A 16,974-nucleotide genomic window follows, 5' to 3' on the forward strand; every position below is an offset into this window, starting at 1 on the left:
CCAGTTGCAACGCTGTAGGTTTTCCGGCCTTGTTTTCCTCTGCTGGTTCCTCCACTGCTTAACCTCAGTCTATGAAATCTATCCTTCCTGTTCCACATCTCTAAAATCATTCACATGCCAAAGACATTCCAAACTCTATCTCCACCCTGACCTCTCTCCAGAACCCCTAATTATCTCAACAGTTTTCATTCACAAGTCTACCTGGCACCTCATACTGCAGATGGCTATAAAAGGCATTATGTATTTTATCTTCATTATGTAATTTATCTTCTCAACGTGAAACACATCAGATACAATAAAGAGAAAGAAACGCATAGCAGCCCCCCCCCCGACCCCGACATAGCAAACTATGCCACGTAACACACAGCCTTTACCTGTGATGGGAAGCTTGGGCTTCAGCGTGTATAACTGGGCAGGAGTCTGATGAGGGTTCATTCCATACCTCAAAGGCATCTGAGATATTCCTTTACTATACTGTCTCCTGAAGTAATCTGAAATTGCTTCATCATATTGTGCCGTATGAGTGAAGGCCTACAAAAAGTGTAAGTTTTGTGGAACACCAGCAGCACTTACCAAAGTGGGGACAAGAGGGTTTTAGGTAGCACACAACAAACTACACTCCTTGCCCACACATGACTGTGCAGAAAAAGACACTCAATAACACTAAAAACAATGAATCATTCTCTCTGAGGCTCTTCCAATCTTTTTCTCCAAGGCTCTTCCAATCTTTTTGACGTTACCTCTGTAATATCTGGGTCTCTTCATTTATAGAAAAAGGGTAACAGCTCCAAGGAGATCTACTGAAAACTGAATACCATTTGGTTTGACACACACAGCACTGGATAAAAGTGCATCCCTACCTTCAAGGCTAACTGACGTCTGGTCTCCAAGGAGGTGTCTTTGCTGTCGGAGCTCTGCATCTCTGTGGACACAGCTGCATAGTCCTCGGGTTCACATACTACTGTCACCCGAGCATGGTTTTTGGCTGCTGCTCTCAGTAGGGTTACTCCGCCTTGTGAGAACAAAAGACAATTTGTATTTCCATATGAGCTTAACCTCCTTCAAATAAAGTCAATGTAAACATAGTTCTAATTTTTGACTCAAAAAATGTAGAGAACATACCCCAGATGAATCTCTACACAAAGAAATAGCTTAGAAAATATAGACGAATTACAATTACCCCAGAACACAATCTGGGAGCAGTAATGATTTCCTGCTCCCTCAATGTTCTGATTCTTGGCGAACATCAAAACAAAATCTATTTTAAAATATAAAGAGTGTTTGGGGTGTGTGGGTGGCTCAGTTCGTGAATCTCAGGGCTGTGAGATCAAGCCCCATATCAGGCTCTAGGCTCGGGGTGGGATCTGCTTGTCCCTCTCCCCCTGCTCCCCCCTGCTGCTTGCACTTGCATGCGCACGCACGCTCTCTCTGTCTCTCAAACACATAAAATCTTTAATAAAAAATTTAAATATTCAAAAAATAAATAAATAAAATGTAAGTAATCCTCCCGTATCAGTCTTCAAATATGGTTTTGCTGACTTACCAATATCAATCTGCTCAACAGCCTGTTCAACAGTTACATCTGGAGAAGCCACTGTCTTCACAAAGGGATACAGATTGCAGACGACAACTCTAAACCAAAAAGGAATTCAGCTGTTGTTAGAAATGCAAATTTAATGGGGTTTACATGTAAGTTAGTCACTAGCTTTAATGTGATCGAAGAGTCTAAAAACCTAAAACATAAACTATAATCCTAGCATTTTAGAATTCTAAAAAATATACTGAAATGTCAGGAACTCCCACTGTTGCATAACATAGTCAATAAAAGTGGCTTTGGTCAACAAGAGCTCTCGAAACATTACTTCCTTCAAAACATACTGCAACATTACTGCCTGGGTAAACTTAGCTACCCATTATATAATTCAGCCATCAAAAAAACATATTTAACAATTTTAAAAGAAGTACAAAATATAAGACTACAGATAACATCCTCATTTTAGAATATAATCACTTTTATCTACAACATTCAATTTTAGATTCTATTTCTGATGGGTCATGTACAATGATGAAAAATGACAGACCATTCTAAGGGTGAAATATTTGTTTCTTTGCTTGTTTTGTCTTCAGAGAGATCATACACAATGATGTTAACAGGACGTCCAAAAGAGTAATTTGTAAAATACAGAACTAATATAAAATTAACAACTAGGAGAGTTCCATGCTTAGGCCTGCAATGTGAGGAGCTCTGTGGGCAAGTTCACTCCCAGGGAAATAAGCACAACTAGTAAAAACTAATTAAAACAAAACAACAGAAGAGGAACACTTGCAATGTCTACAATCCTGGTATCAAAACCAGACAAAATGTCGCAATAAAAATATAAACCAGTATCTTATGAATACTGACACAAAAATCCTCAACGAAATAATAGCAAACTGAAACCAACAAAATATAAAAAGGCACATATACTACAGCCAAATATGGCTTACCCGAGGAATGGAGGCTTAGCTTAGCATCTAAAACCCAATTAATTTTAAGAGGCCATTTCAATAAAACAAAGGACAAAAACCACCTGAGCACCTCAACAGATACATAAAAAGCATCTGACAAAACTGAACACCCACTCAAAAAATTAATAGAAGAGAACTTGCTCAACATAATAAAAAGTATTTAAGAAAAATCCCCAAACTTACAGCTAACATTCTATTTAAAGGTGAAAGACTGAATGCTTTCCCCTAAGCTCAGGAGCAAGACAAGGATGTCTACCCTTACCACTGTACTAGAGGTTCTAGCAGGTCAATTAACAAAGCAAATTTAAAAAAAGGCATCAAGATTGGAAAAGAAAAAGTAAAGCTATCTCTATTAGCCTGTGGCATGATCTTGTATATAGAAAATCCTAAGGGATTTAACAAAAAAAAACAATTAGTACTGAGTTCAGCCAAGGTTACAGAACATATGATTAAGTGAATTTATGTACATTAGCAATGAATAACCCAAAGAGAAATTAAGAAAACAATTTTACTAAGAGTAGCATCAAAAACCACAAAAAAAAGTTAAAGAATTTAACAAAAGCATATGACTTGTATGCTAAAAAGTAGAAAACGTTGTTGAAAGAAATTAAAGAAATCTAAGCAGATAGAAAGGCATCCTTGTTTACGACCACAACACGTAATATTAGGACAGCAACCTCCTCTGAAATTGATACACAGACTGAACACAATCTCTAGGAAACTCTTATTTGACAGAGATCATAAGTAGGTAGAGAGGCAGGAAGAGGGAAAAGGGGAAGCAGGCAAGCTGCTGAACAGAAGGCCCAATGTGGGGCTTGATCCCAGGACCCTGAGATCATGACCTGAGCCAAAGGCTCTGTTTTTTTGCAGAAATGGGCAACCTGATCCTAAAATTCACACTGAAATGCAAAGGACCCTCAATACCCAAAACAATCTCAAAAAAGAAGTTAAGAGGACTCACACTTCTCAGTTTCAGTATCTGCCACAAAGATACAATGATATGGTGCCAGCATGACAGATACAGTTCAATTGTGCCAAGACCATTCAATGGGGGAAAGAAGTTTTTCAACAAATGATGCTGGGGCAAATGGACAGTCACATTCAGAAGAATGAAGCTGGACCCCAACTCATATATAAAAAGTAACTTAAAAAAAAAAATCAGGGGTGCCTGGGTGGCTCAGAGGGTTAAGCCTCTGCCTTCAGCTCAGGTCATGATCTCGGGGTCCTGGGATCGAGCCCCGCATCTGATTCTCTGTTCAGTGGGGAGCCTCCTCTACCCCCGGCTCTCTGCCTACTTGTGATTTCTCTGCCAAATAAATAAAAATAAAATCTTAAAAAAAAAAGTAAGAAAATAACAAAAATAAAGAAAAAAATCAAAGACCTAAACATAAAAACTACAACTAAAAAACTCTTACAACTTCACTATCCTGGATTATGCCATTGCTTCTTAGATACAACAAAAACATAAGCAACAAAAGAAAAATAGATAAAATGGACATTGTCAAAATTTAAAGGTTTTATGATGGTCAAAGAGCACCATAAACAAAAGATAACCCATAGAATGGGAAAAAATGAACCCTTAGAATTCAATAATAAAATGAGAAAAAATAAAAAAAAATGGGCAAAGGATTAAAATGCACATTTCTCAACAGGTATAAAAATGGCCAATGAACATATGACAAGATGCTCAGTCACTAGGAAAGCCAGTAATAATCACAACGACATGCCAGCCATCATGGGCAAAAGATGTTGGTGGGGATGTGGAAAAACTTCCTATACGACTGTAGGCAATGTAAAATGATGCAGCACACTGGAAAATAATCTGGCAGCTGCTGGAAAGGTTAAACATACTTATCAGATGACCAGGGAATTCCACTCCTAGGTATATAACCAAGAAGAATGAAAATATATTGTCTGCACAAAAGCTTGTTACATGAATGATCATGGTTGCATTGTTTCTAATATCCAAAATGTGGAAACAATGCAAATGCCCATCAGCTGATGAACTAATAAAATGGGGTACATCCATACAATGGGTTTTCAGTAATAATAATAATAAAAAAGTGCTGAAACATTAGAACATGGATGAATCTTGAAACAAGTAAAGGAGTCAGTCACAAAGGACCACACATTATATGATTCCACTGGTATGAAATGCTGTGTATAGATAATCCAGAGAGACAGAAAAGACTATGATTGCATAGGGTTGGAGGTTTTAGGGGAAATGAAGAATGAACGCTAATGGGTATGGGGATTTTTTGGGGAGGGGGGTGATGAATATGTTCTAATATTAACTGTGGTGATGGCTGCACAATTCTAAATATACTAATACTACTGAATTATAGATTTTAATTTGGGAAATTATATGTGTGTTATATCAATGAAGTTATATACACTAAAAAGAAACTGTATTTTTATGCAAATAACTACGTTGTTAATATGTACCAACATTTATGTCATAGCTTCCTTAAAAAAAGGTTCTTTTCTGGGGCACCTGGGTGGCTCAGTGGGTTAAGCATGTGCCCTTGGCTCAGGTCATGATCTCAGGGTCCTGGGATTGAGCCCCTCATTGGGCTGTCTGTTCAGCAGGTAACCTGCTGCCTTCTCTCTCTCTGCCTGCCTCTCTATGTGGTCTCTGCCAAATAAATAAAATCTTTGAAAAATAATTCTTTTTTTTTTTTTAGTTTAATTATGAATTATACTAATATATAATTGGCAAAATTAAAAATGCTTAAGCATGTACGAGACACCTGGGTGGCTCAGTGGGTTAAGCCTCTGCCTTCGGCCCAGGTCATGATCTCAGGGTCCTGGGACAAGCCCCACATCAGGCTCCCTGCTCAGTGGGGATCCTGCTTCCCCCTCCTTCTCTGCCTGCTGCTCTGCCTACTTGTGATCTCTCACCCTCTGTCAAATAAACAAATAAAATCTTAAAAAAAAAAATGCTTATATATGTACAATGTCATACAGAGAGTATTCAATAAATGTTTATAGTGAGTGAATAGGAAACTAAAACTAATGTTAATCTTGGTCTTAAAAGGGAGGGCACCAGGTCTAGCATACTTATTGTCTGATCCTTAACGTATTAAAATTTTAACTTCCAATTTTTACCTTATAAGACTGAAATCAAGTCTGGCCATGTCAGCATTATCTTCTGGGATATTACGAGCCAAGATTCCTAATTTAACAAAGTTAAAGTATTAGATTCAAAAAACACATCAGAGTAAGATACTTCTTTCCAACACGGTCCCACCAATCAAGTTAAAGCCTCCAATACTGCCTAATCAAGAAGACTGAAAAATAGAGAGTTAAAATTTTACAGTACGTTTTAAAAGCTCTTGTATCAGTTATTAACCCCTCTTTTTTTTTAGATTTTTCATTTTCAAGTAATCTCTATACCCTATGTGGGGCTTGAACTCACAGCCTCAAGATCAAGAGCCATATACTCCAATGAGTCAGCCAGGTGCTCCCCCTTACTCACCTTTTTTAAAGCAACAAAACGTGAAAGAATTTTCACTTAACTGTTACCAGTTCCATGCATCTATGTATTCTCACAAGTATAAGTAAATGGCTTATCTGATGATCCTCCTCAGCGTAACAGCCTTTTATTCTGCCAAATTTTACTTTAACTGGAAAATAGCAATATACCTGTTTCTCACCATTTTTGGCTGATGTGTAATTTGTTCTCTCAGATGAGCACTATGAAAAAGAATTCCTTTAAAGTCCGTTACAAGGGGACCTGGGAAACTCAGTCGGTTGAACGTCTGACTTGTGATTTCAGCTCAGGTCATGATTTCAGGGCCCTGGGACTGAGCCCCTTGTTTGGCTCATGCTCCTTGGGCAGTCTGCTTGGGATTCTCTCCCTCCTTCTGCCCCTCTCCCCACACAAGCACACATGTGCATGCTCTCTCTAAAACAGATAAATCTTAAAGAAGTCAGTTACACTGTAATACTTTATTCTAAGTTTGCACTATAATAAAAGTCTTTTCACACATGCAACTGAAATATTTTCACTAACTCCAGCAGAAAATATCACTCTAAATTAGTTATCAGGTCAGGACTAATAAAGAGGCGAGGAAAACAATGTGATTCCTTTGCATAATAAGGCAAACTAGATTTTAAACATGTTCTAATGAATTATGAATTTTAGCAGCAAATGTGATGAAACCAATATAGACTCACAGAAAATTTTCTAAGCTTATGACCTGCCTTTTTCCTCATTTATTCTACAAAATGATCAACCAAAATATTCCTGAAGACCACTGATTGTTTGAAATTGAAAAGTACCAAACACTTACCAGCATGGACGGCAGGATGCAAGGTTTTCACACGCCCCCCTAACATTTCAGGAAATCCCGTCAGCTCAGAGACATCTCTGAAAATAGATGAACAGAATATTGCTGTTTCTGCTGAACTGTCATTATACACAATTCTAAAGCAAATTTTCTATTACATCTACTGTCCTCATTTGGGAGAATTTTCCAGAGCCTGAATCTTCAGAGTTCAGAAACTGAATCATATGCCATACATTCAGTTGAGAATTTATAGTAATATATACAAAAACCACTAAAAACATCTTTGTTTCAGAAACAGACTAAAGTAAAAACAAGCATTTATCTTCACGATTAAACAAATGTAAAGATTGCAAATCAAATGAATGGGGAAATAAGAGACTGTGTTTTAGTAAGGTGGTGTTAGTACTAAAATACTGGTTTAGCTCATATAAAAATAAATTCCCAATGAATCAAAGGTTTGAGCATTTAAAAAAAAAAATCACAGAACTACCAAAATTCAATACATGAGGAATGTGCTCAAAACATTAAACAAAAGATTAGTAGATCTGTCTATGTAAAATGTTAAGTTTTACACCGAAAAAAAAATTAAGCAGGAAAAAATAATTGCAAAATATGACAAAGGGTCAAACGCAAGGCAATACTTAAATATCAATTCAGATCACCACACTGGCATGAATTCCCATGCGCCCAGGTGATTTACAAGCAAATTTTAATGTCATGAAAAAATGCCAACAATGTTAATTGAACAAAATCAAGAAGCAAAATTATCTTGTTATAAGCTAAAAAATATATGTTTATAAGCAATTGGAAGAAAGCACATCAACATATTCAACAAAATTTTAAGCTATTTATTATCTTCTTTACAATTTTCACAATTTCTACAACCAACATACATGGCCTTTGTAGTAAAAAAAAAAAAAACCAAAAACCAACAAATATTTTAAAGCAGCAAATTCCAATAGGGTATAGAATTTCCTGGGTAGTATCCTATTAAGACTCATTGGCAGATGACTGTATCTGACCAAGGGCTACATATTTCCAATAAACCAAAAAAACTGGTGACAGCCGGGTGTCCAATTCAAAATTCCCTTTCCCGGCATTCAGGAAATAAACTCCAGTTCCTCCAAAAGAAGATAATTGCTAAATCAAAGGGAGATGTACTCTTAGAATGAAAAATCAGATGGGGTAATTAAAAAGCTTGCTGCATCTTTAGATTTCAGAATCTGCATGCAACAGGTGCAGTCTTCAGAGAATTCTGTGTGCTCACTGCTGTACAGTCACCAACTAAAATCTCATCAGTTTACCTCACACCTCCAGGTTAACTTCCTAGCATAGAATCTTGGCTCTGCATTTTATTAGCTGTGTTAGTTGTATGAACTTGGACAAGTTATCTAACTTTTTTGTGCCTCAAGTTTCCTTTTTTATAAAGGGAGATAATAATACCTACACCAAAAAGTTGTCTTAAGGATTACGTGAGTATGTGTGTGTGTATGTGTGAACAGTTTTATACTTTAACAGGAGAGAAATACATTTACATTCCTAATTTTTAAGAAATACATAGCTACAATTGGCAAGCAAGGAGTCAGCAGAGGTACAGATCAAACAAGACTTAACCGTTTATAAATTTTTAAACTGAGGAATGGATATGCAACAGAAAGGCTCATTGTATTATTTTACGTTTTATTATACGCATAATATTTCCATAATACACTCTGGTAGAGGAAAACAGGCTACAGAAGGAGTTTGCTTAAACTGAAGGATCCAACTACTATAGCATCCAACGTGCTCCAGTCTAGATTTTGGATTCTCACTCTGCTGCTCTTCAGAAAAGACTGACCTGCCTCTCATGATTCTTACAGGGCTCTTAGGAGAACATCACAATGATGATGCAAGAAGACTTTGGAAAATATAAAGCCTTTATTTAGTAAGTAAGGGAAGGCATTCTTGCCATTTCAACTTGTCAAATTTAGGAAAGCTGTGTACTGCCCACAGAAAGCAGAATTATACGATTAAAAAAAATCTGTCCCAGAGGGCAAGCAGCAAAATTTTTCACTGGCAACAAAAGCAGACAGATCTTTCACTTTTTTGTTGAAACAGATTTCAGGAGTGGGTGTGTCCACTGAAGTGCCACTGCCATTCATCAGAGCTGTCCTATAGCCTTTTTCATTTTCTACCCCTCAGTCGTGACTCCCTCTCCAACCAGAATGCCAGCTCCGTGAGGTCAGGAATGGCAGCCTGACACTCCTTTTGCTCATTCCTTCTTTCCATCACTTACCCAGGTAACCAACAGCTTGTGGGTTCAGACTTGTGCCTTCAAATAGCTTACAGGGATAGTAAGGGAACACAGGGAGACTTGAATCCTAACGCTGTCAACAGCTTCACTCGAGAGAACCAGTCACAGTGATCATGTGACTCATTTAACTGGAGTTTTTCTTTAATCACCAAGGGCCCTCCTCAATTAATGTGCCCTAGGAAGTGGCTGAGACGGAGGGCTCTGAAATGGGGCGTCCCGGGGTTCCAACCCCGAACTGAAGTCCTCACTGAACTGTTAATTTGAGCACAAGTTACTACAGCTCTCTGGGCCCCACCTGCCTCTTCTGTAAGGGGTGAAGCGGGGCGGGATGGGGGAAATGACGTCTCTTGCTCACTGTGCCCGGGTGCCTGACTCTCCGGTGGGCTGCATCACACTGCGTTCCGACTGCACGGAGCCAAGAACTCCGCTGTGCCTTACCTGACTGCCAGGCCCGCCTCCCTCAGAGCTTTCGCAGTCCCTCCAGAGGCGATCAGATGCAAACCAACAGAAGTTAGGTTTCTGGCAAATTCCACGAGGCCCGTTTTGTCAGAGACACTAAATAAGGCTGAAACAAGACATTTTTCCTCATCACTCGCAGTACAGGACATGAAGACCTACAAGGCCTTGGGTGGTGGGGGCGGAAGGGAGGACAGTCGCGAATCTCGAGGCCATCACGGCGACCCACAGTGGCCAGGCCCAGGTTGGGGCCTCCTCCCGGGTCACACACCCGCAAGCCCAGCAAAAGCCAACGGGCCGCGGGACTCCTAGTCACGCTGCACCGCTCGGCGCCGCCATTGCGGACTCGGGACGCCCGGGGGCTGACGGGAGGGGGGGGCCGGGGCGCCGCGGGCCGGGCTCCGGGAGGGCGCGTGGGGGAAGCTCACCGAGCTGGCTGGGTGCCATGGCTGCGGGCGGCGGGGTCAGGGCCAAGCGGGGGCGGCAGCGGCAACGCCACGTGCGGAGGGGCGCCGAGTGGCTAAGACGCGCGCGCGCGGGCAGGCAGCGGGACGCGGCGGGCGGTCACCTGACCTGCCACGTGACCCGGCCGCCCCGCCGGAGCCCCGCCCTGCTCTATCTTGGGCGTGGAACTTGAGCCTCGGGGCTGAAGGGAAGGCGGGAGGGAGGTTGCAGCTGGCTTTCTTAGGTCGGAACCTGAAGGGATCTCCGCCCCAGGCTCCTATTCTGAGCGCGACTAGTCTTTTCTCGCGGAGGTGAGGCGGCTGCGGGATCTCAGGGGCAAATTCCTGCTCCCCGGGGCGGGCCTCTCCCCCGAAGCTGGAAGGCAGCTGAGAAGTGTGAAAACACTAGTGCAGAAAACAAGAGCAACACCAGAAATAATTCCTACAGCCGAAAAGGTAGAAAGCATCTAGGCAACCATCCACTCCCATTTTAACAGACTAAAAAAGAAATAAACCGAAGACCCAGTGATGAAAGGTTAAGCCCACAGCTCACGTAATAGAGTAAAAACAAAGTGAAATTGATATTCCTCTAAGTTTTTGATTCCACGTTATGGGATAGACCGAACTCTGCTTAAAGATGGTGTCTTGGATCAGTAAATAATATTTGACTCAAGCCTGGGTGAAAGGAAAAAGAATGGTTTAAGGGGGTGGAGGGAACACCTTTCTAAATTCATTAAAAACAGGAAAAGGAAAACTGCACACTTGTTTCTTTAAAAAAAAAAAAAAAGACACTTCGCCACAAAATAAATACGTATTGCTGTTTACGGAGATTTTTAAAAAAACGTTCCTTAATAGAATTATATTACAAAATAGTACTGTATTTTATTCTTAGTCTGGGGCTCGCAGCTGCAGAAAGGAGTCTTTTTTCTTATTACCTGTATGTTACTAATGTGTGTTTTTCTTGTTACCCTCTGTAATTCTTCCAGTCTCTTAACTTCCCCAAATGAATACTTACTGGCTAGAATCAAGAGCTCTGTTTTATAACTTTTGAATTTGTGAACTGCTTGCTCTGAATATTTCTCATTTCTAAAAGAAAAATTATCAGTGTCTTCAGTTTGTGTTTGCCAACTTTGAATTTCCCTGCCCAGTCACCATTAGGTTTTTGTAGAAAGTAGAAAGCAGAGAAAAGCTGAGAAAAGTGATAAGAGGAAAATAAATAGTATTTAGGCATTGGATACTTTTCCTGCATGTGAATTTCAAATATTTAATTTAATGAATATTTATTGAGACCTTTCTGCCTAAATGGCAGAAATACAGTGTCAGAAAGAAATAGATGAATATTACCTATTCACTGTCCTTAAGGGGCTCACGACAGAAAGAAAGTATAGAGACATAGGTACAATGAGAAGATATCAATATAAAGAAAAAAATGGGATTAAACCTATTTTTTAAAAATACTTTTTATTTATTTATTTGGCAGGGAGAGAGCGAGAGCGAGTGAGTGCAGGTAGACAGAGAGGCAGGCAGAGGGACAGGGGGAGGCAGGTTCCCTGCTGAGCAGAGAACCCGATGTGGGGCTGGATCCTAGGATCCTGAGACTCACTAAGCCATCCAGGCACCCCCAGGATTAAACCAATTTTTGCAGAGTCTTTCAGAAAGGTGTCATATATACTAGGAAAGAATGAACTGTGGGTTCCAGACCAAGGCACAACTTTTTCATGAAAAGATGTTCACTGAAATGAATTCTGACAAATCCCTCCATAGTTTTAAAGTTCAGACCTGATAATTACCTTGTTAATGCAAGATGAGGAAATGAATTTTTGGCTAACTTTGTGGCCACATCATTCCAACTTTAGGGACTGTAGTTGCCTTGTCTGTAATATGGACATAATGTTTGTTCTGCAGGCTTCTTCAGATTGTAAGAAGTAAATTAATCTATTGAAAGTATAAACTGTGAAGTGACTGGTAAGAGTAATAAAGAATTTGTAATCTCCTTCATGGTTCATTCCCCTGATGTAGTTGAATAAATGTTTATCTCTCTGGGCTTCAGAGTACATCCTCCTTAAAAATGCTGGTCATAAGCAAGCTAGTATATGAGAAATGGAAGAAGCTCCCACAAAGACATGAATTTATCCCTCAAAGTGTTATCACTAGCATTACTGTTTCAGATAGAAAAGAACATGTATGCACCATAGCGATTACATTTTCATTTCTTCACTTCTTACTTCACATCCCTCCAAAAGAAAGTTGAAGACCCAGAGATCATCTTTTTATACAGTAGTTCCCACCTTATTTGTGGTTTCGCTTTCCACAGTTTCAGTTATCCTTGGTCAACTGCTGTAGGGAAGCGGATGATCCTTCTCATGACGAATCAGCGGAAGGCCAACAGTAGCCTAACTCTACATCAGGATTGCTACATCTTTGTCCTCATGTTGTCCCAAGGCATTTTATCATCTCACATCATCACAAGGGTGAGTATAGTAAGACACTTTGAAAGAACTAGATTTGTATAACTATTCTTACTGTACAATTGTTCTATTTTATTATTAGTTATTGTTGTTAATCTCTGACTGTGACTAATTTATAAATTTAACGTTATCATTCTTATGTAGAGGAAAAAACATATTATATACAGGGTTCAGTAAGTACTATTTGTGGTTTGAGGTATCCACCGGAGGTCTTGGAATGTTTTCTCTGTGGATAAGAGGGGACTACTGTATCTAAACATTTAACATATTTACAAGTGATTTCAGTTCCTCAACTGTGCTATTATCTGTTTGGCCTATATGTTACTTGTTCCATGTGTAAACTTATCCCTTTATCCAATCCATCTCATTACTAAATCTGGGATTTCCTACCAACTTCTAAGAATTAGTAAAGTAAAACTTCACTAGCAGTAAAACTGATCCTTTTGGGCTAACTTATTTCTGGGGTTTATCTACTCATGTGGGTGTGGTTTGCCATCTGAAATGATTCCCAGGAGTTTGGATAATAGGATTAAGTGTTGTCTACCAACACCCTCTTTATCTAAAGGTTAGAGTATATTATGGCGTCTTAAGAAATTTGAACATTTTCCTTGAAGGGAATGGAGCTTTTTGAAATTGTAAATTTGGGAATGATACAAAAAATGAATTGAATATCTGGAAGCAGGGAAACCAATTAGGAAGGTTTTGCATTAACAAACTCCTAACCAAAGACTTGAAAGCATGGAAAAGGAGAGATTTGTGTGAGACAAAATCAGGTAAAACCAGCATCCTGGAGATCAATTGCAGAGAGGAAATATGAAATGGAAAGAAATAAGGGAAACTGCATTGTTTCTAGCTTGGTCATTTGAGTAGCCTGTGAAGCAAATAATTAACATTAAAAAATGAGAAAACATGTTCGGCATGTGTCTATTTTTATTTGAAGTCAGTATGAGAGTTTGGGTAGACAAATTTTGAGTTTCTGAATGTTGAGTTTGAAATATAAATAATGATTGACATCAGAATGAAAATACACAGAAAGTTTTTGGAAATACAGAGTAAGACTAGAGGTGAGGCTAAAGATAAACTTGGAAGGTTAATGACACTAAAGTAGTAGTTAAAGCCTGAAAGAAGACAATCTTTCTTAATTAGGCCAGCAGATAGACTAAGTCAGAAGGCCAAAAAAAGGAAGTTTGCTCAAAGCATTTAATGTACTAGGAGTATATATGGATTTTAACTGCTTAGCCTTCATGTAATTAATACAGTAGCTGATAGTGTAATAAAAAATTGCTATTATGGTAAATGTTCATCTGATGAATATTTACCAAGGATGCTATTCACTTACTCATAGATTCACTCAAAAAATGTTGACTGAGGCCCTTGTATGCACAGGCTAGAGGGCAATGAGATTGCAAAGGTAAGCCAAACAGACCAAGAAAAAAAAAATCCCTGCCCTCATGGAGTTTAGGTTCTCAGAGGAGAAGACAGTCATTAACAAACAGATATATAAAATTTGTAGTGTCCTACATACAAAGATATGTCACGGAAAAAAATGCAGAACGAGAAGAGCATTTTGGACCAAGTCTTAAGTGAGAAGTCGGTCTAGATGTCATGAAAGCCAAGGATGGAGAGTCAAAAAAAGCTGTCAGCTATTTTAAATATTATCAGAAGGCAATAAGAAGACCAAAAGGTCATCATTCTGATTTGCAGTGTTGTCATTATCAAGGTTAATGGTGATGTTGGCAATACCAGCTTCCGTAGAGTGGTGGTAGCAGAAGCCAGGGTGAAGGAAGATTGCCAGGCCATGCTGAAACCAATTTATGGTGATGATGAATTCATAGAGACTTGAAGTTGATGATTTTTCACCAGCAGCTCAATAGATAGTGTTCATGCAGACACAAAGAAGGTAGATTAGTCAGTTCAACCAGGATTGGGGTTTTGCCTGGAGGGTAAAAAAAGAACTCCAGTCAAGGGACTTTGGTATTTTGGTAAATGTGATTTACTTAATAGGCTGTGAAATCTGAGCTGGGAGTGGGGGAAGAGAAGTAAAGACTAGAGGAAGGCTTTAGTAGGTCAAATGCGCAGATAAGAATAGTTTTTAGTTACGGCAAGTTGGAAGGACGGAAGGAAAAACTGTTTTAGAGAATGGGTTTTTAAGGGTGGAGCAGTTTGGGTTGTGGACCATATTCATGTGGTCCTGTGAGTGGGAAGTTAAAGTAGAGTGTAGAGAGAAGCTAATTTGAGTGCCCAGGACTTTGCCAGTTTATGTCTCTTGTTCTTTGGTACTCCTACCTTCAAAAGTATCTTGATTTGGAAAATAAATGTTATGGTCCAAATGGAATTTTTATCATTTTGATGTTAATTGAATAAAATATAACTCAGCATAAAGTATCAGTTTTAGAGGCGTCTGGGTGGTACAGTCCGTTAAGCGTCCATCTCTGTTTTAGCTCAGGTCATGAGATCCAGCCCTGAAATGGGCTTTGACGGGAGAGTTTGTTTGAGACTCTGCCCCTCTCCCTCAGCCTCTCCCCACCATGCTCACACTCATGGTCTTGGGCTCGCTTGCTCTCAAGTCTTACAAAAGAAAATATCAATTTTAATAAGACATTAAATATGAACTTATTAAAGGCAACTATAATGGATTATACTCACACATTCCTGTCACATTTAACATTTTCAGGTATCTTTTTCATTTTGGCAATAACTTTAGCTCCCCTGGGTATTTAAGGTACTTGAAATTAAACCCAAATAATCACAGTTTTGCAATTCTGATAGTAGGAATTAATTTAGACTAGAATCATCAGTAGATGCTAAAACTGAAAATGGGGCTCCAGCTACTGTGAAGACAGTGAACATTCTGGGCAAAGGCCTTGAGCTTTGGGATTGGGGCTCTTCCTCGTCAGTGCTCCATCCTATTCTTCCTAGACATAACTGCCTGGATTTTCAAATATTTGCTAATAATCTTGGTCTTTCTGGCCAGCCCTGCCCAACTGTTGAATTCCTCTGCCACTTACATTTAGATCACTTGTGTCCCTGTTTGTCAGAACTAGGGCTGGAGATTCCTACTTAGCCCCAGACGCCTTTATATTTCACCCTTGACTAAATAACGGCGTCAGTATTCTGTAGTTTCTAGAGCTTTCTCAGCAACTGGACCTCTGCTACCCTGCTTCAAATGATAAAATGTCATAATAAATTATTCCTAAGATAGAAAAAGATAGCTCTTCCCTACTAAAGCCTTTCTTTATCACTGTGTCCCCAGATCAGTGATCCTTTCCCTTCCTTTAATCCCAGAGCTTACCTTAATGATAACATCTTTACATTGTATTGCATTCATCTTTATAAAGCTGTCTATCTCATTGTATTTTATAGGCAGGGACTATGATTTATTTTTCTGTAGTTACCTGAATGCCTAAAATAATAACTAGTAGATAACAGGCATTAACTGTAGAGGCTTAAAGGCTCTGGCTCTGCTGCGCTCTACTCTTAGTCTTCCTCACCTCAAATTCATAAACACCGTCCTTACTTGCAGAGATTTTGGTACCAGGCTCACAGTCTTTTCTTCTACCTCAACCTCTAGGATTATTTTGGTTATCTCTGTACCCATCAATGACCCATTCAATATTGTGGTCTTTCGGTTCCTCAACTCCATGAGTTAAAAAAAAAAAAAAAAAGGTTTTCAAAAACTTGAAATTGATACCACTCTGTGGCAGATTTCTTTAGAATTGTCCTTGAGAAACTCCTACAAATATATTATTATAACTATTATTCCAATGTGAACTTTACTTAATAATGAATAATAACATTATATTTAGATGGATCAAAATTTATTATCCAAAGTCAAACCTGACTCAATCTCAATCTCTGCCTTTTGAGTTATTTTTTATCCCATATCCATTTAACATTATTACTAATACATTTGAATTTATGTCTACAGCTTTACTATTTTCTAGTCTTGTGCACCTTTTTGTTTTGTTCTTTCTAATTTTTAAAATTAAAAAAAAATTTAAATTTAAATTCAGCTAACATATAATGTATTATTAATTCCAGAGGTAGAGTTCAGTGATTCGTCAGTCTTATATAATATCTAGTGCTCATTACATCACATGCCCTCCTTAATGTCCATCACCCAGTTACCCCAACCCTTTACCCCACCTCCCCTCCAGCAACCCTCAGCTTGTTTCCTATGATTAAGAGTCTCTTATGGTTTGTCTTCCTCTCTGATTACAACCAGTTTTACTTTTCTCTTCTCTTTCCCTATGCCCCTCTTTGTTTCTTAAATTCTGCATGTGAGTAAAATCTTATGATAATTGTCTTTCTCTATTGACTTATTTTGCTTAGCATAATACCCTCTAGTTCCATTCACATCATTGCAAATGGCAAGATTTTTTTGATGGCTGAGTAGCATTCTGGGGTGTGTGTGTGTGTGTGTGTGTGTGTGTGGTGTGTATCTCACATTATCCATTCATCTGTCAATGGACATCTGGGCTCACTCTTTCCATAGTTTGGCTATTGTGGACATT

The 16,974-nt window shown here is 39.0% G+C and overlaps 1 protein-coding gene across 2 annotated transcripts in view; it reads right to left on the reverse strand.

Moving 5' to 3' along the window:
• ATIC (5-aminoimidazole-4-carboxamide ribonucleotide formyltransferase/IMP cyclohydrolase) overlaps positions 1-10,125 on the reverse strand; it is a 29,679-nt gene extending 19,554 nt beyond the window's left edge. The window contains exons 1-7 of one of the 2 annotated variants that reach the window (XM_059168126.1): positions 9,978-10,125; positions 9,532-9,658; positions 6,804-6,880; positions 5,617-5,683; positions 1,544-1,632; positions 861-1,012; positions 375-531 (exon numbers count right to left, since the gene is read on the reverse strand). In XM_059168126.1, the coding sequence (XP_059024109.1) occupies positions 375-531; positions 861-1,012; positions 1,544-1,632; positions 5,617-5,683; positions 6,804-6,880; positions 9,532-9,658; positions 9,978-9,996 (688 nt within the window). In that variant the 5' untranslated portion in view covers positions 9,997-10,125. Of the gene's footprint in view, positions 1-374; positions 532-860; positions 1,013-1,543; positions 1,633-5,616; positions 5,684-6,803; positions 6,881-9,531; positions 9,928-9,977 lie in introns of those variants that run through there. The other variant, XM_059168124.1, reaches the window with a different exon arrangement.
• Between the last annotated feature and the right edge of the window lie 6,849 nt (positions 10,126-16,974).

The sequence above is a fragment of the Mustela lutreola genome, chromosome 3, assembly GCF_030435805.1.
Source record: "Mustela lutreola isolate mMusLut2 chromosome 3, mMusLut2.pri, whole genome shotgun sequence".
NCBI lineage: Eukaryota > Metazoa > Chordata > Mammalia > Carnivora > Mustelidae > Mustela > Mustela lutreola.